The sequence below is a fragment of the Catharus ustulatus genome, chromosome 1 (genome assembly GCF_009819885.2).
Source record: "Catharus ustulatus isolate bCatUst1 chromosome 1, bCatUst1.pri.v2, whole genome shotgun sequence".
NCBI lineage: Eukaryota > Metazoa > Chordata > Aves > Passeriformes > Turdidae > Catharus > Catharus ustulatus.
The window spans coordinates 89,419,968-89,446,268 of NC_046221.1; the positions used below are offsets into that span (position 1 = coordinate 89,419,968).

Below are 26,301 nucleotides of genomic sequence, written 5' to 3' on the forward strand. Positions count from 1 at the left end.
GGTGCAAGTTTAATTCTAAATATATAAGGTTCCCTAATGAAGAAATGGAATATTACCAGTATTCTATCATTGTTGAAATGTATATAACTCACATATTGATCCTAGTTGGTGATTTCTACTGCACTTCTAAACTGTTAGTTGCGAACATTTTCCTGGCTTGAGATATTTTATGTTAGACTTGAGATACTGAGCACAGGATACCGGTTTGCTAAAGTCTATTTCTAGTTCTAATTTCTTACAGTAAATGGAAAATATTTGACCAAAAAAAGCCAAAGCACCTTTAAAGTCATGTCAGGTTTTGATTTTGTTTTTATTCGTGGCACTAACAGACATCAATATTTTACAATATATAATATATAGTCACATTAAATGCAGATGGCTAAATATTCTCGTGCTTTAAATTCCAGCTTAAAGAAAAAATCTGCCACCACTGTAGTCTGTGATTATAAAAATGTAAATGTACAAACTTCCTCTTCTTCAGTTTCATTACAATATAGGAAATATGAAAAAGAAATTAATTTGTCCTTTTTAAGTTAATCAATTTAATGAAATATTTTCAAAATATGTACAACAACAACTACCAAAGTAGTTAATATTTGAAAAAGATGCTGCTATAAATACTTGTGAGACAACATACAACAATCATACAAATTAGAAACCAAGGGCCAACTTATGCATGACCTGAACAACAGACCACAAAAGTCCTGGTTACGGATATAAACCAGCTTGTCTTCATTTTACAGTGCAGAAAGAATTCTACATCTTGGACCTCTATACTCTGAATCTTATTTATAATCTTCACAGTCTGTCGCAAATAGAGATCCTTTAAGGTGGCTCAATATTTTTGAAGTGCCATGTTTGTTACCAGGGTTCAGCATATCTCTGCACATTAGCAGTCTATACATCATATCCCATAAGTAACTTTTCAATAGACACAGTCTCACATTCATTATTGATTGCCTGCTTTCTTAGAGCTCCAGCAGAGATACTAAGTTAATTTAATTTTAAAAACCAATGACCCCAGCACATGACAATTTAGGTGTCATAACTTTTTTCTTGTGATTTTTTTTAAAATAAATCTTTACTCTGGTTTTCACCCTAATCACTTACAGCCCTTCTTGAAATCAAAAAAGAAGCAAGTAAATAGTTTGAAATAGTTACATATTTTTAGCAGCTGGAAATGAGTATTACTTTTCAGATAGCTAGCAAAGCTTTTAGTTTTGCCCATAAACACAATTAAGTATTAACACAGGACTGCACAGTGTTTATATTCTTATTAACCTGCCAACAAGAATAGTTTATTGGCAACCTTAAATATTCAGAGGCAAAACACAATTCCTTGGCACAGAAGCTTTACAGCAGAGCAACATATTTTCCCCTTAGAACCATTATGCAGGAACACACAGAAAATTAACTACAACTTATTTTGGCTTGTAGTCAAGAGAATAAACTAAACTTCTTGATGTTTTTTTGCCACTTCAGACTTTGAATGATGATGATGGGTGCATATGGGGTTAGATTTTCCATGTATTCTTTTTACATGATTCAAACAAGTAGAGGGACCTGTAACAAAAAAAAAAGCATATGATTATTCAAGATATTTTCAAACCTCCAACTGTTGACATTGTTAACCAAACATTCTCCCATGGGGCTGTTTTCAAGCTTGGTCTCTTCATCTGCTCCTTGAGACTACTTAAGCTTATCAGCTTTTTTTTTCTAGCTATACCACTTGGTCTAATGAAAAGTGCTATCCTTCCCTAAAAAACCTACACCTCATACATCCTTAGGTATCATGTTTGCAATTGTGTTATTTCTAGAGCATAGGTGATGCATTTTTCTGTGAAATTCCTTCATTTTGTAGAATGAAAAGAAGCTCAGGTTGCAAGAATGCGACATCTGTCAGTCAAAATCTGCTCTGTATTGGTTAGTTGTTACTGGCCAAAAAAATCAATTGAAGAGTACTTTGCTTCCTGATTGCATGAAGGAAACTCCCAGTGGGTTTGATTCAGGAAACCACTTAAACAAATGCTTATCTTCCTTTCCGCTCCTCAGGTCATCTAAGCATATGCTTAATTTTAAACACATATGCTAAGGTGCTCTTCCAAATTCAAAGTTATTGAGCTTTGATTCTATCAGAGAGATATACATTAAGATCACCAAAAAAGCTGAACAGGAATAATGCATTTGATCAAGTCTAAATTCTCCATTTTGACCCTTACTGTTGAGGAAAAAAATAGGTCATGGTATAAATTATTAGCAAGGTGAAGAGTTCAAATTATGTTTTATCTTCCAATTCAAACAGAGTAACAGCATGCAAATGCCTGCCTCTCACTGTGCATGGGAACCAGAATAATTTTATAGGCTCATTTGACTACCTGTATATCAAGCTTGGCCAACCTTATCATTGGGCCTCCTGCCCCATTTCCAGCATACCAATGCCTACATCAACTGTGGCTTTGAATCTGTGATTTCTTTCATTGCACCCAGAGATACTAATGATAAGAAACAGTATTTTTTCATTTACAATTGTATTTCTCTGTTTATATGAGAAGAATGGTCCACTGCTTGATATAAAGGTATGGGACTAGGCCATGCTTCCTAGAAGATACTCAACGTGTCATAATTCTGATCGATGTGTTACTTGTTGACAACCAACTCCAAATTATCCCAGAGAATACAGAGACTCATTGCAATTCGTCCAGTAATTACCTTACCTGGTTCCTTTGATTGCCAACAGAATGATACACTGCACGTATCAAGAGCTGACGTGACCTAATGCTGATGCCAAACATCACCATGAATGCTTGTGGGAACTGTGATGGAGCCAAATAATTTTTAAAATCTCAGTGAACAAACAGAAAAGGCTACTTCGGTGCAACACCAATCTTTATTGGAAAATACATGGAATCTGCAGAATCTCCTTGAACATACCATTAAAAAGTGATCGAAAGCAATCACTTTACCAAGAGCAACAGCCTGCTCTTCAGAGATATAACTTGCTTTCCCCACCATGTGCAGACACATTCCCCTGCAATATTTCTACCAAATCCCTGGGTACAACTCTACCTAAAATGAGTGTATGGCATATAAGCTAAAGCAACTTTTATAGCTTCCCTTTGTTGAGCAACATTTTTAATCCTGCATGGACTTGTGCTGCAACTATACCTACAGCTAGACATCTAACTGGTTATTTGCATGTGTAGTTATGGGTTTTTTTCCACAAATAATCATGGTAAATCCCAAGGCAAGTTACAAAACACAAATATACACATGCATTGACATAGAGAATTTCAGACATCTAGCTACATTATTTTGCATTTTATGAGATGGCAACAGGAAGTTAAAAACTGCACATATATATAAACTTAACTATATGATACTGTTTGACACAGTTTACGGAAAACACTTGTTCACTTTTAAAATCAGAACATCAAAAGGTACAGTTCTATGACCTGAGTTTTGTCCACCAGAATTAGCCAAAATTTGGTCTTAGATGAGCCGTTTACTTCCTAGAGCAACTGATTCTCCTTTGCACATGCAGCAGACCCCATGGCTGGGACAGCCTCCCTGCTAGTGAGACATGTTCATTTCTCATAATTAACCACTAAAGGCACCAGGAAACCTATCATGGCTGGTGGTTTTACTTGATGCCACTCCCCTTGACTTGCTGTTATACTTTGTCTGTGATGAACTCCTGTCAGGTTACTTGACAGACCATTTCAAAAACTGAAGAAAAGGGTTACTTTCTTGCACATTGTCAGGTCTTCTCCAGACTGGTAAATTCATCCCATTCCTGTAACACTTCTGTGTCTCCCTTTCTTTTGGGTAGGATCTGTAGTGTAACCACTTTCTGGCAGGTCTCTGAACTACCCTGCACTGGGGACGAACCATTTGACTGAGCAGGCTTAACTGGGCTTGGCACCTGCAAGCATTTTCCTTCAGGAGTCTGTGGACAGCAAAAGTGTGCAATAAAACAGAAGCCATTTCTTCAAAACAAAGAGTGATTTATTTGCCAAAACAGGCACAGTACTCCAAAAAATGGATTAAGGAAGAGTGAGGAGAGCTGTGCATATACTATCTTGAGTATACTTGGCATTTCCCTCAAGCATCTATTTCTGCTCTGGTTTCTTTTGGCTGACCCAATTAGAGACTGTGCTGTGCAGACCCTGACTCTCAGCTAAGCAAGGTCAGCCTGCAGTAACTTCTCTCCTCATTTCCTGCAGAGCGAATCTTTTAACCTTAAAGTTCATGACTTTAGCAAACAGCTGTGTAATCAGGGGAGGAGTGGAGGAGCTGCCTTTTCACAGATATTACTTGAGCTCAGATGTTTGTTGGGATGCTCCTTATCTAGTCAATTGGCTGCTTTTTACATTTGCTTCCCGTGACAGCTATGTTTGATCTACTTCCATTGCAACTAACCTCACATAAATAAGCACCGAGTCACACATAATTATGCAACACAGATTCTTCCCAGCTCTCTACAATATTAGCTAAATAAATGACTTTGCTGTCAGCAACACAGATTTTTCCCAGTTCTCCACAATATTAGCTAAATAAATGACTTTGCTGTCAGAAGCCTTTGTCCCAGAAGACTTTGGGAAGACAATGCAAGAGAAACAGATGCCATTACTGAACTGAACTACCTACTCTGCTGTCTAGTTGCTGCAACCAAAATCTTCCAGAAAGCAAAGCCAAAAACAGTGCTGTGCTCACATCTCCAAATCACAACATCATAGAACTTTGACAGAGGAGGCAAAACAAAGAAAAAATTTGCTTCAGCGGGGGCACAAAGCAACCTGTCAGCCACTGCCTATAAAAAACTCAATGTTCCTTAGACAGGAACAGGAAGAAAACACTGAAATTTGGCTATTGTGTATTCTCTCTCCTCTATGGATTCAACTTTTGCTGTCACAAGTTGTCCAGCTGCAGGGAAGGATCAGAATTTGGCTCTCAATATAACGCATAAAACTAGAAGAGATATTAAACCACACTGGATGGAAAGCCTTTTCAGAAATCTGACAACATTTTTACTTTAATCAGTTATCAAGGGCATGAGATCTCAGATGTCAAAGTGTCATGATGACTTTGGCATACATAAGACTAGCTTGCATATCCAATATCTGGAAGGACAGCACAGTAATAAGAAAATCATACTCTGTCTTGGACAAAACATTGCTCTTTTATTTTCATGAGAGACCTATATAATGAGATGTACTCTTCTGTTGTTTCAATGTCAAAGTAGCAAAAATTATTCTGTCTTGGAAATGAGACAAGACAGGCACAGTATTTAGCAGAATGCATCAGTCTTTATAGTGTACTTTCATGACCTGCACTGGTTATCCAAGTGTTTTGAAATAAACCCCCAAAGATATGATAAAGACTTGTTTTCATGAGTAGAGTTATGGATCCCCTCAGAGACTTCTGCAAGACCAATGCATTTGGAAGAATAAGAAATTTGGAAGTATCTAGAAAACAACTGCATGAAGTCCCATTTTTTTTCTGTCATTTGGTGAAATGGGGAAATAAAAGCCTGACTTCTTCATAATTTGTAGTCTTAGAATCAGAGAATCTCTCAAATTGGAAGGGACCCATAAAGATCACTGAGTCCAACTCCCTGCTCCTCCAAGGAATTGCCTAAAACTAAACCATATGACTGGAAGCATCGCCCAGCTCCTCCTTGAACTCTGTCAGGCTTGGTGCTGTGACCACTTCTCTAGGGAGCCTGCTCCAGTGCCCAAACATACTCTGAGTGAAGAACCTTTTCCTACGGTCATATGAACTTCCCCTGACACAGCTGCATTCCATTCCCTGGGATCCATTGCTGGCCACCACACAGAGGAGACCATGCCTGTCCCTCAGCTGCTCTCCTCAAGGAAGGCATGGACTGCAATTAGGTTGTTCCTCAGCCTTCTCCAAGCTGAACAAAGTGTGAACTCAGCTGGTCCTCATAATTGTCTGCATAACATATATGCTATTTTTCACACGAAAAATGTTCTGATGTGATCAGAACATGCTGATGTAAATTTCCCTGAAATTTACTGATCTTTTTTTTGTGCCATTTGTATGATTCTGTGGAATTTCTGGTTTATCAGAAACCAGCTTTTTTTGACAACTTTTCAATGTTAAAATTTGAGTGTATTTTAAAATTATTTAAAAGAGAACAAGTGAGTAAGGTTAAAGACTATTTACATGTTTATGGATGGCATCAGCTAACTTATGTGTTGGGAAAACTACATCTGCTTTTCTACATTCTCTTAAGTCCTTAGATCAAAGTCTATTCTTGGATACTGCAGTGTAATATTGGGATGCCTCCACTCAAGACAACTTCTCTTTACCAAGAAACACAGCATAACTTGAGACTGGGAAGAACAAACTTTGATCAAAGTGATAAGTATAGTTGCTCCAAAAATCACACATAGCCAACTGAGCATTTAGCAATTTGAGAGTTGACTGATTCACATCTAACCACAAAACATACTTCATTCAATTATTAACTTCAGGCAGACATTAAATTGACCTCACAGTTTTACTGACAGCTCTCAGCACATGTGATCAAGGTTTAAGTGTTGGGAATCAAGGTCTAGGACACATTACTGAAATTAGGAGAGAATATTTATTCATAAATTTGCTTTGGGGTCTCATATCTGATCTTTCTTAGGCTCATCCTGTCTAAAGGATATCCACTATTATCTCAGATAATACAAAACAAAAAGGTCATGAAAATGCTTTCTGAAATTATAGCGGTGCTCTTGATGGTCTCTTTAATAAAATGCATTGTCTGTTCACATGGTTGCATATATGCACAGGTGTGTTTCATTAGCTGTTCAAAGGTTCCAGATACATTGCCAATCTTTAATTCAGTTAGAGGAAATAGTGCATGTACTTTCTTCTAATGGAAGAAAAAAAATTGTGCCTAGAACAGCTTAATAATGGTTCTGAAAACAGCAAGCCTATGTTGTTTCATCCTCAGTAAAATATGAAAGTACATTTACCTTTCTTAACTTTGCTGCTCCAGCACCAGAGCGAATGGCCTCCAACAGGGCTTGCCTTGCCTCCATTGGATTACCTGAAGCTGTGGCAGAGGATTTAGGAGCTGCTGCTGACAGCTGAATGGGAGGTGGTGGTGGTGGCTGGGCAGGCGCAGGTGGGATACAGAGCTGCTCTTCCTGAAGATCTTCTGCCTTCTGCAAGGACCGTTCTGCATCCCTAAAACGCTGCAGCTCTTGGGAGGCCACTGAGGAGATCTGCTCATCATGTAGATGAAAAAACGTGGTTAATATCAATCATAGCTAAACTGTAATTATTTGGCATTTGATGCACTTTCAGTACCCCGATTTCACTTTTCTTGGATGATGTAAAACCCATAGAACTTTTGTTTGTTCATGAGGTTGAACATCTGTTACTACTCACTCACATCACTCAGCTGGGCTGATTACCAGCATCGAGGACTTGGCATTGAGTCTGTCTCAGAAACTCAATCTTTATTTACTGTGAGCTTCGGTATCCTGTAACTCTTCTTGGCATGTAAGGTAAGAGAGAAAGTTGGACTCAGTATTAATCTGGAAACAACCACAAGGGTTTTGGAACCAGGAAGATATTTTAAGGCTGCAGTAGCCACCCAGGAATATAATTACTTTGTGCAGTCTGGGCCGCACAGAAATAATCTCAGATGACAGGGAAGCTCTTCCAGACCTGAGCTCTCAGACATAGCTTCACTGAAATAAAAGTCATTAAACCTAAAGTTTCCAGCCATACTTAAATAAGACTAGAGAGAGCTACATGAAAGTACTGAGGACAAAATCAATTGATTATTCTTCCAAGTGTGTTTCTGTGGAATTTCAGAAACTAAAATTTCTGCACAAATTACCAGCTTGGAAATTCATCCTACTTTAAATGCGTGCAGGCAAAGAATACAGTCTTTCAGACTCAGCCAGTTTTCCCTCAACTGTCTCAAGAGATACTTTTGCCATTAATACCATTACTAGTAATAATCATGATGAATTGTTAGTAATTACAGTGATTCAGCAATTATTAGGAAATTCAGTACTATGGGCCAAATAGGAGGTTTCCAAGCAGACCCATTATAATTCATTTCTCAGACAAACTGCAGCACAGAGCTAGTATGGTGAAAAATTAAAGGATTCATCTCCCCTAAAATAATCCACAGAGAGAATCTGTATTACATTCCTTCGCTATACATATATATGTACACAATATATATATGAGCATCATGTCATGTTAGATAAAAGGCTAAATTCGAGACAACATGAAAGGGACAGCACATCTGTATTGCACCCTGTACACACACAAACACACTGATTTAACTAGCACAGGTGACATGGTGTGAAAAAGTATATGGTTTCTAGGCAACTTCCTTTAAAATCATGGAAAAAACGTCTCTGCCAGAGGAAAGTATTCCAAAAAGTCTCTGTGATGACTTCATTGTCAGAGCCTCTTTTACACAAATTGCTATTTATTCCTAATGAATGCAGAATGCAGTTAAGTATGTGTGAAGATTGCTGCTGCTTAGCATATCCTGCTCACAGGCTCAGAGGAAGCTGTGCCCTACCTGCAGCAAGGGCAGTAGGATATTTGAGGGGTGAAGTAATTCCCAAACACAGGCAAGAGAATTTTTCTATCTCATGCCAGCTATCTGGATATGTGCTAATGAACTGAGTCATTGCACGAGGGAAATGGGAACCTCCTTGCCAAGGACACATCTTTGGCCAGATTAGTCAACTGAGTGAAAACTAAGGCTAGAACAATGCAGGTTTTGGCTATTAGGAATAAGAGATGCTTTAATGATTAGATAAATCTTTCAGAGAGAAGGAATCATCCTGCTGTGGTGAATGTTGATGAAACATCAGCATAAATTACTTGCATACAATTTGTACCAAGTTAGCAGATAAACAGCATGTATGAAGAAGCCCTTGTGTGTTTGCAGGAAGCTGAGTGTATATATATTTGGTAGGAATGCAAATATATTAATCCAACTGCAAACTCTTAAAGCACAGCTTCTCTGTGTGGAGAAGTTGGGATGTCCCATCTCTGTCGCTGTTCAAGGCTTGGTTGGATAGGGCTTTGAACAAGCTGGTGTAAAGGGAGATGTCCTTGCCCAAAATGGAGGAGTTGGAACTAGATAATGATTAAGTCCTCTCAAACCAAAACCATCCTTTCCAACCAAAACCCAAAAGACCCCACCTAAATGTGAAAATGATGAACATTCTATGTCTTCTATGTACACTCCCTGTAATTGGCTTGGATTTCTACATGCTTCTTTCTAAGCTAAAAGCACACTACTTGAAAGACTTTCAGGTTTTATAGCAGAAAATAGGATTGAACCTGCTATGCTCTCTGCCTAAGTCAGATCTTTTCTTCTGTCATATGGCTACTCCCTCAACTTTTCTCTTTGCAGCACAATATTTCGTTTGTGGGATATTTGGTTTTTTCAAAACACTCAGAAGGAATAGGCTGCACTTCAAATATCACTTACCATATTGATTCCTTACCTTTTTTAGCTTTGAGGTGCCACTGTGGCCTCTAATTGCCGCTAGTAGGGCTGAGCGCTCATTCTCTGGCTCAGTGTATGAGGGTTTTCCGTGATTACCATTTAGTGCACTGTTTGAAACCTAGAATATGAAGGAATAAACCGCACATCATTATTAGATATTTACTTTGAGATAGCTAGGAAACACTTTTTGGCACTTATACCAGAATACAAACTATGAAGACTAATCAGTTTGTCTTTTTTTGGGTCTGCTTGTAAAACCTTATGCACACTGAGGGATATGTGTAGATAGTAATTCTGTACTTAGAGATACAGTCCATATCCTCTGAGCATGAAGTCAGTGACATACTATTGTCCTCTAGGAAAACAAAATGCAACTTTCTTTCACTGCAGGTATTTACAAGTTTTCTCCATGCTGTGTGTTCCTGTTTTCACATAACACAATGAAATGGGGGTTTAGTTCTTAAATGAACCTCAATTACCTCTCCTTTATCTGTACCTATGCACCCTCTGCCTCCTCCAGCTAGTGCAGCAGCCATGATGTTGCATAAGGTACAGGATGTGCAGAATAAGCAGCACTGGTCTGCATTTTGCCATTATAAATTTTTCAAATGCCTCTGCCTCACCAGCAACTGTACAAGTTACTACACCTTTGGTGTCTGACAGGGTGAATATAGGGCTCTGCGGTCTGGTCAGGTTAAAAAAGGTTTCCACTTTACCTTTCTGAGTTTCTCCTTTCCCCCTGCTGTTTGAATGGCTTCCATTAGGGCACTGTGCAATGATGTGTCTTTTGGAACTGGCTTTTGGATGACAGGCTTGAACTTCTTCTTTGGTCCAAAAATATTGGTCTGCACATTAACATCCAGTTCACCAACAGTATTAACATCTGAATCATCAGGTTTCTCCTCCTGTTCTGACTCTACATTTGCTGCTGCACCATTTAGCTCAGTTGAAGCTTTGAGTGAACTAACTTGCACACCATTAGTGGGACGCCATTTAGTGACTCGCAAAGATGAGCTGAAAGAGGATGGGACTCCTTGGAGATCAGGAGACCTGAGGGGTGAGGCTGAGTTAGTATGGGTCAAAGTCTCATATTTCTGGTCAAACACAGTCTTTTTCTCTGCTACAGTTAGTTTGCTGTTTAAACCATGATCATCTTCTGCACTGTTGTTATCCTTTGAAGAGGATTTAGTAAGTGGGACACTGCCATTCTTTTTATAGAAACTCACAGGAGTTGCTTGATTTGGTGCCCTGATATTAACTGCTTTGTTTTCCATGCCAGAATTATCACCAGGTGTAAATCTGTGGGATGCTTTCTGACTGGAAGCAAAAATACTTGAAAGTGTTTCTCTTGTTTCTGATGATTCTGTTTCCACAGGGCTGTATTTGGCCACAATAATACATCTTTTTGGTGAAACTTCTGCTTCATTCTTAACCTCTCCTGCCCCTAGCTTATTTTCATCTTTCTCATTATATTCCACAGTGTCAGATTTAAAGGTAGTTGCATTGATGTGTCTTGCAATGGCAGAGGCAACATACTGACTTGAGGTTCTCCTGTGTGGCTTTACAAACGGGAGTTCCAGCTTGTCCTTGCTAATGGCTGGGGCTGCTAAAGGTGCTGCCTGGGACTGTGTAACTGAAGGAGCTGGTTTGGTCCTTTCATTCTCAGACTGTCTTTCAGCTGCCTGGGTAGTAACAGTTTGTGGTGCTGCAGGTTTTGGAGCTGCAAGACAGACAGGTTTGTGTTCATGTTTTACAGTAAAGGGCTTAGAGTTTGTGGTGACAGCTGACTTTTTAAGAAAATGCTCAGCAGAGTCATCACTTTGCTTTTCCATAGAACTTGACCTCCAGAATGCCTTCACTCTCCCAATATGAATTTCCTCACTTTCATCAAAAGCAGAACCTGGTACCTGCTTACTAACACTGGTGTTTGGGCCTATTAGATTGCCTAGTTCATCTATCTTAATGGCACCAGTGGAGAGTGAAACTCCTCTATCAAAATGTCTTACTTCGGGTTTGGGAGGGACAACTTTAAAGGTTGTCAAACCCATTTTAGGTTCGTAGCTTGATCCTGAATTCTGGGCACGATGACACCATGTGGGTGTTGATGGGACTTCTACTTCTGTTTTTTTTGCTGGTGGCCATTTGATTTCTAGCTCTGATTTACTTTTTTTCAGAGATCTCTCCCTGCTACTACATTCATTAACTGGATTTAACTTCTCTTTTGCTGTACTGATTTCAATCATGGCTTTGGAGTGAGATGCACTCAGCTTGGATTTACATTCCTCAGACTTCACACCATGTTTAGGAGAGGGTTCCAGTCTTAAGTTCTTTTCATTTCTTTTTTCAAAGGAGGATGTGAGTGATTCAAACATATCTCTCCTCAGTTCCACAGGCAAATGAAGGAATTCATTTTCAGATAGTTGCTGATGTATTAGGTCCTTGCATATAGCTCCACCATCTGTGTGTCCCTTATCAAAGGAACCTGCATTGTTGTTCTTATTTGTGAGGTTTCTTGCATTAACAGAGTCTGCTGAGATATTCTGCGAAACTTTAATCTCCATCTCTTGATTTTCATCTGAATTAGAGGTGCTAACTTCGGGAGCATCATCTATGATTGTTACTGGAACAGAAATGGAAACATCTTGGATGGCCTCAACTTTCCTTATATGTGGGTTCAAGGCTTCACTGGTGTAGTCGGAGTCAGAGTTACTGACACCATCCACTGCTGCAAAATACACATAAAATGTTGCATATAGGGGGTATTTAGACAATATGACTATAAATCACACAAACAGTACAAGTTTAAGTAAATCAGGTATTTTAGCTACACTTAAAGTAACAAGGGGGTTTTTTGTATTACAAAAGAAGGAGACGTCTGGGTCCTTCTTATTGTCTGGTTGCTGATTAGGATTGGCAAAATATCCCTGCAGTCCTCCTGCTTCAGCCAGTGGGAAACACACAAAAGCAGCTGAAAGCAGAATTTCATCTATTGTTCATACCTTATCTTTGACTAACTTATCTAAGTGATAAACATTTCACCACACGACTCCAAAGGAGAAACATTTCTAAGAAACAGCAAGCAACTCCAAATTATGTTTCCCAGACCTGGTTAGTAATAACAGCCCAGCTGAAGGATTTCCTTGAGCAAGCAAACAAAGAAACAGTACTTTTATTTTTTTCTCCATTCTTCTCACCCTTTATTACCAGTGACTCCAGAAGCCTCATTGTGCAAGAGGGCTATATATCCTCTCAAATTTGCTGGTATAAACCAAAGGTTACAACATAAGGTAAGGAATGGCTGTGTCTGAGAACTCACAAGAAATCAAATGAGACTGAAGTCCATTGCAGAAGTATTAAAATGAAGATGGGAAGTTAAAAAAAAAAGTACTTGATGTCATTTGTTGACAAACCAATAATAGAGAAGTATTTTTAATTCACAGTAGGAAAAAGAGGAGCACAACATGACATTTTATCTCTTCCCACTGTTTCATGTTTTTCCATTTTTAACTTTTAAATGTGCCTGTTAACACAGAGGAGACGCTGGGTACAAAAATGTTCCATCCTTTTCCACTTCATGATAAAATAAAAACAGAGGGATTCTTCATTAAACACATTCACAATTGATTTAGTATTACCAAAGTAAATGAAATTATACTAAATTTGGCCAATAAAATGTGTCCATTGGCTGCTGTTCATCTTTTTTTGGTAGAAGACACTGAAATACAATGACAATCTGATACGCAGTTTGAAAAATATAAAAATATTCAGTGGGAACCTATAAAGGGTGTCTGCTCCCGAAGCAAAGTAGCCACTTTGGGGGAACCACATTCTACCTCATGAGTTGCTCCCTGTGATCTTAGTGAGAAACATACAGGATGTCTCAAGGGTACAGCTAGATTCTGCATCCACTGGCTGTGTCTCTGTCATTTGCAATTCAGAGGTAACACACTTTCCTACCTTCTAAATCTTCATCCAGGTTAGCCAAAGTCTGCTGGAGCTGTGCTGCAATAAATGTATCTTCATTCTCATGCTTAGCCAAAGCCATTGCTTCATCTTGCCTGCTTAAGGAAAGAGGAGAAAATAATTTTCTTTCACTTTGCACTGTTGCTCTGAAACACACTATAATTTCAGCCCCTTGTCTCCCACTGGGGTTCTGAAACTCATTCCTAAAAGTATGAAAAATATGTAGCCTTACACACAAACCCCCATACTGACACATCCACACCTAGGAAAGATCTCGGTGGTTTGAGCATACCCAGTGTGCTGGTAATCAAATGATTACAATTAATAAAGCCTGTAAAGAAATGGTCTGGCTTCAGTGTGAAGTATGCATTTTGGTTGGACTGCAGAAACATAGCATATGCCAGGACAAAGGTTTTGCATATCCATACAATTTTAAGGCAGACCACTAATCATCCTGTGCACCCACTATAACCATATATGTGCAACTTAATTAAATAAAAATTGCATGGTAATGGAAAATAAATACTCAAAGTACTGTTAGACAATCACTCTGCCTCTTGAGGTGTGGGAGAGAGTGAAAGCAGTTTCTAATGAAACATATCAAGGGTCCTGATTTTGACAAAAATCTGATGAAGCTGTACAATGACCTAAGACAAGTCTAAAATCAGAGTGAGTGCCAAGTGTTGCTTTGGCTTATTAAAAGAAGAAAAAAAAAAGAAAAAAAAAAATCCTAAAAACCTCCCTAAAATTAAAAACAAACAACAAACGAACAACAAAAATCCACCTGTATATCAGGCTGGTACACAACAGTCTTCCTTTTCCTTAGAGGAAAATCTTGATCAGCAGAACATTTTTATCTAAATCATTGAAACTAGAATTTCACCTTGAACAATTTATTTCTTTCAGTTACCTCACTTGAATTTAAGACATTGTGGTCTGTGACACTGCATCTAAGTTTTGCGATTAGTGATTGAAAAAGTAGAAAAGACTCGTGATTAGTCTATTGAAAAAGTAAATTTCCATTCTAGCCACAATTAAGCTAACTCTAGCTGGCTGAAGCAGATTTGCCCTTTTCAAGATCATACCCTTAATTGCACAAATATAGTAACAGATGACAGATTTTTTTCTTAGTTTACCAAACACTACCAGAAAATTCCATCTTTCTTCTTCTCTTTAAGATAGTAATCTGAATAAAAATTCAGGGGTGTTTCCTGACATTAAATTTTGTCTAACAATGTAGCTTCATTTTTTGCTACTTTGTTGTTTGATTTTTCCCTTTCTCCTACCAGGAGCAACTGAAAGGATATGCTGAATGTTTTATTTGATTTTACTTTATTATTTATTTAGGATTCATTTCTTCTTTAGATCTTTTGTAGTAGTTCTGCAGCCTGATCCTTCTACTTTTACCCAAACTGCCTTGCACTTACGAAGCTGGTTTCATGTATGTGATATCCATGAAAACAACAACACACACCTTCAAGGAAGCCTTCCAAAGCTCTCACACACAGGTTCTTGTGTATCTGAATACACAGATGGGATTAATTCAAGACAACAAGGCTTGATATGACTAAGAGGTTTCCTAAATTGGAATCCAAGAGTGAAATCAGAATTGGTTGTTTTAAATATAAAGGAAGAGACAGGGTGCTCTGTGACTGGAATAAAATTTCTTCCAACATCTACCACTGAGCTTTGACAGGCCCTGAACATCCCCAAAAGCCAGAGTGATCTAATGATGCTCAGGCTCAACATCCACACTGCAAGATTCATGGTGAACTGAGCTTTCCCCCTGATGGATTGTGAGGATGGTGAAGCAAATCAGCTAAAGTCTCCAATGCAGGCACTTGGCACTGTAGGACTGCAGCCCCCCTGTATTCTGAGGCGCACACACACACACACACACACATACACACACACACACATCCATAAATCAATGAGATTGCTCATGTGAGCAATTTGACAAAAAGATTTACACTTATCGCAGCATTTGAATTGGGAGAGAAGACTGACAAACAAAACTGTCAATGTGAAGATGCCAGAAAGAACTAACTGAATTTTATATTGTTCTTGCAGTGGAAAGTTTCATAAAATTATTAAAATATATTTTCCTCTGAGTGCATTTAAAATAATTTATTTGCAAATTCAGAGAGAGCATTTCCAATGGGAGAACCATTCAAACTGTGCAGCTAAGCAACAGGTCTATCCATCATGGAAAGCAAATACCACTTCCCTCTTTACAAAGCTGGTCTTGCAGAATAGTTGCACACAGCTGGAGGCAAGTAAGTGACCCACACACTGAGACTCATTCTCTGACCTATAGTGGAGAAGTTGTTTCCAAAATCTGGGGAGAAAAATCTATAAACTCATGAGACCTAATTTAATGAAGGCCATGCCAGCTCATCCCCCTTTTGGTACCTGATTATATTTTCCTGTCTATTGCCTTACTCTTCTACAATACAGCCAAAATCTGTATTACTAAGGTTGTCCGTGCTGGAATTTCTACAGGAAACTATAGGTTGAGAATCTTATGGGAAATTTATCTAGAAAAACATATTTGGGATGGGAACAAGCATTCCTGGGCTTCAAACATGGAATGCAGGTCCATTGCACTGCAGTGACCAGTTCTTTTCTCATGTCTGTCAGTGGGAATCTCTCAATGACTCCTCACAACAAAATTATCCTCTCCTTGCTGGGCACAACAGCCAGCAGTGGTTTCTTTCATTATCCTCTTTGCACTTATGCAGTGACTATACATAATTTGCCTCTCAATCTCTGTTTCAATCCTCTATTTAGACAACTAGGATAATATTATCCAATTCACAGAAGTTTTCTGAAGGAAAGAGAACAATGCATTAAAAATGAATGAATACGAATCTTATTTGCTGCTACAGAGGGAGCTTCAGAAAAGCACCAATCTTTTCTTTTGCATTTCTAAATCTCTAAAAGAACTACTGTTTGATGCATCTCCAAACTCACCTACAAAGCAAGTCAGAGGGTATAGATTAATCACAAAGGCTTTTCTTAGAATTCTTACCACTGGGAATTTAGAATGGACTATGCGTTTTGTAAGGTGAAGGTCTTGCAGTTTCCAGTAGCTCACATGACTTACAAATATGCTAAGACGTTTTCTCACAGAAAAAGGAAAACAAAAGGGCCTCAATTTTTTTTTACATAGCCTTCTTCCCTTCTAACCCTACACACTTTTCTTTTGTTGACAGCTGTTCTGGCCAGAAGCCAAGAAAAATATGACTTATTTCGATACCGTGTTTTACATTCTGGATAAACATTACCAGTGGTATTTTCTCATACATGCTTTATTTATTTATTTTTTTTTTACTTAGGGAAGAACTTGATAACCTTTACGCTGCCTTCCTGGTTAAAACATGAGGTGCTAAAAATACAGCACTAGTGAGCATTTAGCCCAAGCTCGAAATGGCAAATGTGCATGGTTCCTGGAAGCCTGCGCACATATTACTTATGTAGATTAGCAGAGATTTGTGCAAGAGCACAGAACGAAGCAAAGTGACTACTAAACTACAGCATTTAATGTTCCACTGAGCTCAGGCTACAATGCCTAATTACTCCTTAGCAGTCATTTGCGCAGTTGGAGACAAAATGAAACTTACAGCAGCATTTTACCAAATTAGTGCCATGGGAGACATACATTTATGAGAAAGTTTACATTCTAAGAAAGAGAGAAATTTCTCTGATAAAACTAGCAGGAAATGCTGCATAAAAATAAACCCAAACTGGTGGTAAGACAAGGGATTTGCAATGAGAGAAGCTGCCATTTTGTTGTAGTCAAAGCAGCATTACCTGTGGGTCTATAAATGATAAATCTGACCCAAGGTTCACCGAGCACTTCTTGGGAGTTCTGGTGAGCCTCATGTATGACACCAGAGGCAGAGACCACACCTCCCACCATAAATGTTTAAATACAACATAGACCTATGTAAACTGCAGAGCAGGGATGAAGGAAAACATTCAGTTATCCAAATGCAGTTACTCGATGCCATTTTAAATACTGTAGAATATTCAAGTCATCTGTCTGGGGCTCTTAGACTTTACATGGAAGACAGGGAGACTTGCATCCTACCTGAATGGCAGCAGGTAAGAAACAACCAGTAGTAGACATATCTCAGGTTAACTGAATGTGACTTGCAATCTTACCCATTTTGCACAATATTTGCTACAACAAAAGACATGAGAACATGGCTCCTGTGGACCTGTTACTAGGTGGGGTGGGAAGACAGAGCCATTGAAATAAGCCAAATCCATACAGGCATACTGTGCAGTAGAAAATGCAGGGATGCAGTGACAACTGCGAGGCACATTGAGAGTATTCAGCTTCTCACATAAGCCTTGGGCAGCTAAGAGGGCCTGACCTACATGAAAAACTGACATGGTTAGTCCAGTTCCAAAGACTGGTCTTTGGAAAATTCAGGCTCCCTTCCCAGCTCTGGCAGTCATCCCAGTCTGGTATTGGGGAATTACATTAACCCATCTTTATGTATCCAAGTTTGTCCTCTTTAAAATGAATCCATGATATCCACCTCTTACATAAATGCTGCAAAGACAAATGCTTCTACCATGTGTATATATCAAGGCGGGTGTTAAAGAAGAGACTGATGCTGAAGGATTTTAAGTTGTGGGAAGTTAGGTTGAAGCTTTTTGAAAGCAACTTGCTATTCAATCAGGCCAGAAAGGTGACATTAACTAAACTCAGGGTTTTTATACGTTCATTTTTGTGAGCAATGCGGTAAAATACTCTTCAGAAGTGAAGGTAACTGTCTTCTGGATTAACCAATGATTTCTGTAATCTTAGAGACATTTTGCCATTATTTGCATTTCTTAGGCTGGGTAACCTTTTTTCATTTATTTTCAAGGAAGTAATAAAACAGCAGCAGGAGAGCAGTGTAAGTGCTGGACTTTCTAGTCATCAAAGCCATGACCTGATCAGCAATATTTTCCATTTCTACTGCCTCCTGTGAATGTGAGAATGAATTTTTAACCAAAGTCTGTTAAAATTAAAAAGTTGTAGTCTGAACAACCAATTCAGGACTGGTTAGATAGCAAAGTCTTCACTTGTGTTTGATGCTACATTTTGGAAATTGGCAGGCAACTAGGAAAGGGGAAAAGCACATGGTCATAATTTGTTTAATATCAGATAACCTTCATTTTTCCATTCTTAGATAGGCAATAAAAATAAAGTTGCACATATATTTGAGAGTAAGCTACAGGTATCACTTCCATTCCATTTTTATTTGTGTTCTGTTTCTAATTCTGTGGGACTACATGAAACAAAGCTCTTTACACTGTATTCATATCTGTGCTGAATAAAAGTCATCAGAGATTGAATTTAACTATTTTTCAATCCTTTAATGCACAGGTCGAGTAGTGTCTTCAGATATACTGCCACCCAATTAAGAATAAGAACTTGAAAATAGAGGCAAGGACGAAAATGAAGCTATTTTTCAATAGCAGCTGGGTTTATGGTCCTTTTACAATTTTCCTCCATGTTTAATGGTCAAGAATCTAAATAGAAAGCAAACAAATATACTTTTGCATGGTATCATTTTGTGTTCTAATGCTAGAAATCTCTAAGCTTGTTACATACCAGGGTAATTTAAGCTTCCAGAGTACCTGACATATGCCAGTTCCAGGATCCTGCTGCATAACCAGCAGCTTCTAGTTGCCATCTAGCTGCATGCACCCCCACTCCTCCTCTGGAAACAGCTTCTCAACAGGAAAGCCCATAGGTAGACAGAATTGCCAGAAATAGTCAGGAAAGTGGACTAGCATGAGTTAGATCTTAATACAGCCACATCACCTGTGCAATGTAATACTGCAAGTTACAAGATAGTACAGCAAAATAATTTATCTTGATTTACACAGAAAAATAGAAACAGAAAAGGACCAGAGCCTTCCGCTCCTGTAAGCCAACATCAGGCCTTTAGCAAACCAAGCTGCTCTCTAATATTTCAAATGTTCTACAGCTCCAAAGCATACCGTATTTTTCCAGCGGATGAATTTAACAGAAAGGCTAATCAGTATTCTTGCCCGAGAATGACTGAGAGCATCTATTACTTAACCGTAATATCCATAATATCTTTTGTCCATGAAGATCTGCCAGCAAAAAAGTGCACAAACATTTCCAAATTTGAAGAGTTTTCTGGAACAAGGGGAAAGGGAAAGCCAGAGATAAGGAAGGAAAACTATGTAAGAAGCAGAGGCTTGCAAATCTGTCAGACATCTGTGTCTTAATTAAATAATTTTTCTTCCCTGAGATTTTCTGTGTCACTTTAACCCTTTCTCTACTTTTCTATCCCTTGAAACTGATTTCAAAAAAGTAAAACAGGTCTACCAAATTAAAATAAAACCTATCCTATAGAGAAATAACAGAACTAAACTTTTTCCTGTTTCTCAGAGCCAGTTGCAAGTGACAAGTCATTATACAGAATGTGTTTGTGCATAAAGGTATATATAATACATACATACAATGCTATTTTTCACTGCAGTTTTTCCCTTTCCTTCCTGCCTTCTGCCACCCACTATTTTTATTCCTTCTGACCAGCTTCCATGCTGAATTCTCTTCAGCTACTAACTTCTCCTTCTGTCCTGTCCTTCCCAAGTGGAATAAAAAACCCTGTAACATTTGAATGTGAATGGACTGAAAATTAAGCAGAACAGGTTCACCCACCCTTTTCGGTTCAAGCTTTTGTTTTAAACTAACTCATCGAAATACAAACAGTTTAGGAGCAAACAGCAAGTACTTCTCAGGTTGGTAACTAAGAGGATTGACCTTCTAGCCACTTCAGCTACCCCGACCAGAGCCAAAGGTAACAAATTCTTCCGAGAGAAAGGAAGGAAATGGGATTATCTCTGTCCAGACCCACAGCACGAACTGATCTCTGGAGGATTCCCCCACCCCCACCCTATGTCCTCTACTAGCTGTACGTGAAAAAATATTCCTCTCTCATGGCTACTGAAGCAGACACTCAAGGGAGGGGAAAATCCCTTTCAGACACATAGAAGGTATTTTGTATTTTTATCATACACAGGCCTATATTTATTTATAGTTTTATAACTACAAAGTTCCCTTCACATTTTAAAATACTTTTATTTCTTAAGTATTTCAAAACATTTAAAATCTTTTCAGAAATAATAAAAAAAAAAGTCTGGTATTTTAAAGTGTTTTCCTTTTTCTGAGACAGGCCAGCAGAACCACTCTTAGGAGTTAAACCTTATAAAACACTGATTTCAGTAGCTTATAAAGTTCAGAAACTACACATGACTTTGAGATTATAGTCCACATGACAATTTATATCATGCCCAAAATCATACTATTACTTTATTTCAACCAAAAATGTTTAAATGTCTTCCTAGAACAGAATTTGGAGGAAAAGGAGTGCTGCATTCTAATACATTAAATTCTATTTAATACTCAGCCCTCTGGAAAAAAAAAGTAGATCTGGCAAGGTCTATCTGTTCTCTACTCTGCCTTGACTGTAGGAAAGCCCATCAGCTCTCTTTCCCTAAAACAGGAAAATGACACCTCTTGACATCACATGAGCACCGTGCAGAGAAATGAATTAAAGTCTGCATAGCATGTGAATACCAGTGCAATGAGTAACACAAAAAGAGCCAAAGGAAATAAAGTAGTCCTGTCTCCAGAAGAGAATTTGAACTGAGTGGCATATCTGTCTTATTGAGTACTTTAGAAAGAAAATAAAATTGATTTCTATCACTGTAAGCAGAGACATTATCATACAGTTCAAAAAGGGGGGGGGGGGGGGGGGCGGGGAATTGGTGTTAAAAGGGGAGAATCTAAGATTACACACAGAGCCTTAATATTGAAGTTACCTGATGTTGAGCACATGACCTAGCATCCCTAATAATATTATTTTAACATAATTTTTAATGTGTAATTATTTATAAAGCTCCAGACAGTAGGTGTGCATGATGCTTTACAGGCGTTTAAAATTGTCTGATCCCTGCCCCTAGGAGCTTGCGTGATGACACCACACAGGGATGGGAAAAGAGGGGGTATGGGAGGACAGGGTTGCAACACTGTGAGATCATGAGATGTACTTAGTGCTACATAAGCAACATTTCAGCTTCTCTGTGGTTTTCTTGTTACTCATTTAACACTATATATTAAAATTTGGTGAACAGATACATAACACAAAGACATCAACCATAAGAAAGGATATGAATAAAGAGAACTATGTAGTACAATATTCAGACTCAGCAGTTAATATTAAAACATTCACAGGCAAACGTTGCATGTAGTCAATTATTTATATGGGTTTAGCCCTTGGCACCTCCAGCTGAGGACTGGATTCTGCTCCACCAGACACTGTTACAAATGTATCGTGAGATATCATAGCTGTGTTATGGTTGTTACTGTAAAAAAAACAGTGTCAGAAAGGGACCTCACCGATCCCTCTTTTTGGCAGAGAGACCAAGATGGTTTAAAAGGTTAGAAGCAGAGCTGAGAGTAGACTGGAGTGTTTTGACATTTGTTTTGATATTCTAATTGCTAATTAGTATGTGTATTTAGAGTACGATTCCTCGAAAAAGAATCCCCAAATCAAACGAAAAAGAGTGCATTTGCAAGTTGTTACCATGAACAGAAAATCAAAACCGTTGAGGAAAGACCCCAGCATGGAAAGCCTGGAATCTATGTACCTTCTTTTAGAAATTTCTGTTTCTGTGCTCTGGGAACTGAAGTAGATCGGAACTCTGTTGTGCTGTCATATTTGTCTGTGCAGAGCCTGTGGTTGGTGTAATTTCTGACCTGGCCACAATCTTCCCCTGCTGTGAGCTGACAAACATATCCCATGTCAGAGACTGCACCCTTAAGTGCTCACAAGTTTCCTTGACTTCAGCAGCAGATGAAGACCCTGCTGTGATATTCTAGTGCTATCAGGCATTACAGTCACACAGAGACCAACTAGGACATCCAGTAAACAACTCCAGAAACCCTGAGAAAAATTAACTTAAAATAAAACATACAATTAATTAAAGGAAGTAACATGACAAAATATTCTTGATGTCCTGAAAAACAGGCTAACTCTGGAGCAAATCTAGGTAAGAACTGTGGACTTGATTCTGCTCTTCATTGCAGTTCTTCACAACGGATGGGCAGAATACTACCTGGACTTTTTTTACAGCCCTTCACACTCCAAATATAATTTTCTTCCACTTTAAGGGTAGTTTTCACAATCCACAGAGTACAAAATTATTTTAGTACATAGCACTATTAATTCTTAGGAATATGTTATTTCACAGGATGAAAAGCTCAATGTTTAGTCAGTTTTAGAATTTAAAATGGCAAACTAAATGTTTCCATTATTCTTGTTAACCTTTTTTTCCCAAGCCTTAGCCAAATTAGCCACTAAATAAAATTTCTGGCTTCAGTAGAGCTCAGATTCAATGAGAACTCAGTCTCACTGCTTCTAACCCCTACTACTTCACAGTAGCAACACATTCTTTCAATTTCTTTGTTCTTCTCTTCCTTTTAGAATTAAGTTTAGATCACTAGTGTACACAGTAGAAGATAGAATGAGTGAACTCTGTGTAAAATTTTGTAGCTTATGAAATATACTTATAACTCTGTCTAGCTTCATATTGGTTGTTCACACAAAGTGCATTTTAACTTATCTGGGGTTTAAGAAGTTGGTTTGGTCCTGAAAGTATTAATCAAAGAACTATGTAGAATTTCTGAGTTTCCAACACATTTTACTAGTGGGGTGGCAGCTATTCTGACAGTGAAAATGGAAACCAATGTTCTCCAAATTTATCTGTAGTCAACATTGTACTAAGAATGGATTTATATCTGATTAAAACAAGAATTTCATGCAATTAGTTTTAAAACCTACTTTTTTCCCTTTCCTATATGCTTAGGAAGTGGTTTTTAAAAACTTAGCAGCTTGACCTCAAAAGGATTTAGAGAAGTACAATTTTTAAAGCCGTTTTGTTTACAAATATAGGTTATGAGTGGAATTGGATTTACCTTCAAATATTACTGGCACATTCAGAGCATAACATTTTAAAACATATTACTCTCAGCATCACTGTTGTGTCAGTCCAAGTGGTTGCTGACATAAGATTAAAATACATCACAAATGTCCAGTTTTTGCTATATCCCTAAGCTGATCTGGAGCAATTTTGCTGTCCCAGAACCTAAAAAATAAATAGTATTTATGAAAAATAACTGCATTCCCCAAACAACAGCAACTCTCCTATTTCAGTCCCAAAACACAGATATATTAGATAAATACAGAATATTCAGCATTATAAAAAAACAGAAAAAAAAAGGAAGCTGGAAGCCAAGCCCAATCTCCTGTTCCAAGCAGGGCTAATTTCAAAGTCAGAACAGGCTGCCCAAGGCTTTGCCCAGCTGAATTCTGAGAATCTCCACACACGGAGATTCCTCAGCTTCTCTGGGGAAACTCTTCCACTGCTTAACCATTCCCATTTTGAGGAATTCCCTCATATTTAATTTTTATTTCCTTTAGAGCAGCTGGTGACAGTTGCTTCCACAGTGTATGCCTGAGAAGCCTCATAGTTCTCCTTTTGTTAAGGAAAGGCTGCAACCAGGTCCCTCCTTACCAACATTGCTTTCCCAAGGTGAACAACCATTCCTCTCTCACTCCACTGGACCCTCTCCAGTTTTCCAGTCCCTCTCTTGGACTGGGGGCCCAAGACAGGACACTGCAGCATGGCCTCTCAGCACTTTCCTGACTGCAATGGGCAGTGCATCACACTACCCTTCCAGATTCCACTCCTTTGGCTCAGCAAGACCCCTGGACTGAAGTCCTGCTGGACAGCTTTTGAAACATCTCACTGTCTCTTCTCTGCACTCTCATTCCAACTAGTAAAAATTGTGTGTGTTTGTGTGGCAGAGGTAAATCTAAATGCCATGGACAGAATATGTATCTTTGGCTGAGGTGAAAGATGGAGGGAATACTGACTCTCAAGAGGGAGTGTGTCTCAATGACTTGTGGTTAATCCTTTATTTGAGTAAAAAAACAGAAAAAAATTTCCCCCAAATTGTAGCTGATTAGTATTGTTATTACAGTGCTTTGCTTTGATTTCTTTGGTCAACAAAATGCTAACTTCTTCCTTCCCCAATGAACATGCATGCGTGTTTTTCAAGAAAGCCACCTTAGATCCTGCATTTTGAAGAAAGTTGGGATAACATATTTACCTCAAAAGGACCAATCCAAGCCTACTGAAATTAATGGGCTGCTTTTTTGGATCAGGTCTGGAATGTTAATTGCAGTTACTACACCAGCCTATCTAATCCTTCCAATAGAAATTAGATCAGGACATAAGACACTGCAAAAGGAAAAATCACAAGAAAAATCTATTGATGAGCAAGTATCTAAGTGAGGCTTGACCTCGTACCCATTGATACTGATGGATAAAGAAAAACACCAAGATCATTCCAGTAGGTTAAATACTGACTTTGGTCTAATTTATCCCTAAGTTATCACCCATTGCATGATCCAAGATGAAGTTCTCACTTAGAAATGTGTGGATGGAAATAACTAGGTCATGATACATGCTTTTATGAAGCGCGTACAGATTAGCAGCTGAATGGAGAGAGACCAGAAAGCACAGACTTTGTGTCAACTGAGAATTCAGAGGAATTTCTGGCCCCTGTCCCATGACTCTGCAGCATCACACAGAGTGGATCCCTGTCAGTATTACCAGGCCACCCTCCTTGCTGGAGGCACAACTTCCTATTTGGCCAGTTTGTATTTGCAAAGTCCTATAAATTTTGTGTTCCCTTTGCAGCCCTGCCACCAACTATGTGAGTTTTGGCAAACAAACAGTGTCAGAGTCATTTGTGCTTGAAGGCAGTTTCTAGTTAAACTCCAGGTTCTCGTATTTTCTTGCAAAAACTGCAGAAAAATGTTTGTTTATGGTAAAAAAAAAGAAAAAAAGGAAATATGCTGAAAAAACTCCACCCCAAAGTATAACACCAGCGGACTTTAGCATTAGGTGAACAGATATACATATATATATATACATAAGCATATGCATGCAAACATTTCCAAACCAATCTCCAAAGTTCATTGCACACAGTCCTTTTCCACCTGGCTTTCAATGGCTTGAATTTTCCATTACACTACCTGCATGTCATTTTTCAGGACCAATATATGGCAGCATTTTTTAAAAACTTCAGGTGCTATCAGAAGTACAAAATAAACCAAACTGTAACAGAATTACTTCAGACTCCTTGAAGAAATCAACTCTGAGGGCAGCGGTCTTTTGCAAGAAATGTAACTACAAGTTCAAACAAAAAAGTGACCTTTGCCTGTTGCTACAAGTATGTTGCTCGAGGGGATTTGGCAGTGAACTTTTCATTGGGAGGAGTCACTTGGCATTGGTGCTGGTTTATGAAAGAGCAGAAGAAAGTATAAGTTGGTTTTCTTAAATGAGTCCCTACCAGGAGGACAAGTGCTGGTGGCAAGTAAATATTTACCTCAGAGGAGCACTGTCAGGTCCCACGCTGTCGCAGTAAGCGTTCTGCACAGGGCACGTCCCTGTGCCACACACTGCTTCCACCTCAGCTGGGTCCATGTAGCCATTGACCAGCTTGATATCTCTCAATTTCATACTGTCGTTTTGGGAATCCAGAGACACAATGTCAGATGGGGAGCTCAAAACACCCGAGTCCTCTGTGGTGTCCTCTGATGCAAAACAGCTGCTTTCTGACGCCGTTTCTTCCACCTCTGATAGCTCCAGAACCGTGCCATCCACTACATAAACATTATCATGTGTAGACAGCAGGCTCTCTAAATGAAATATAACAA

General features: G+C 38.6%; 1 protein-coding gene across 6 annotated transcripts in view; it reads right to left on the reverse strand.

Moving 5' to 3' along the window:
- Positions 1-291: 291 nt before the first annotated feature.
- Positions 292-26,301, reverse strand: part of COBL (cordon-bleu WH2 repeat protein) — a 256,101-nt gene continuing 230,091 nt past the window's right edge. For 5 of the 6 annotated variants that reach the window (XM_033060207.2, XM_033060222.2, XM_033060229.2 and 2 more), the window contains 6 exons: positions 25,971-26,283; positions 13,469-13,572; positions 10,228-12,236; positions 9,510-9,629; positions 6,993-7,244; positions 292-1,563 (listed from right to left, as the gene is read on the reverse strand). In XM_033060207.2, coding sequence (XP_032916098.1) covers positions 1,546-1,563; positions 6,993-7,244; positions 9,510-9,629; positions 10,228-12,236; positions 13,469-13,572; positions 25,971-26,283 — 2,816 coding nt within the window. In that variant the 3' untranslated portion in view covers positions 292-1,545. The remainder of the gene's footprint in view (positions 1,564-6,992; positions 7,245-9,509; positions 9,630-10,227; positions 12,237-13,468; positions 13,573-25,970; positions 26,284-26,301) is intronic. The other variant, XM_033060214.2, reaches the window with a different exon arrangement.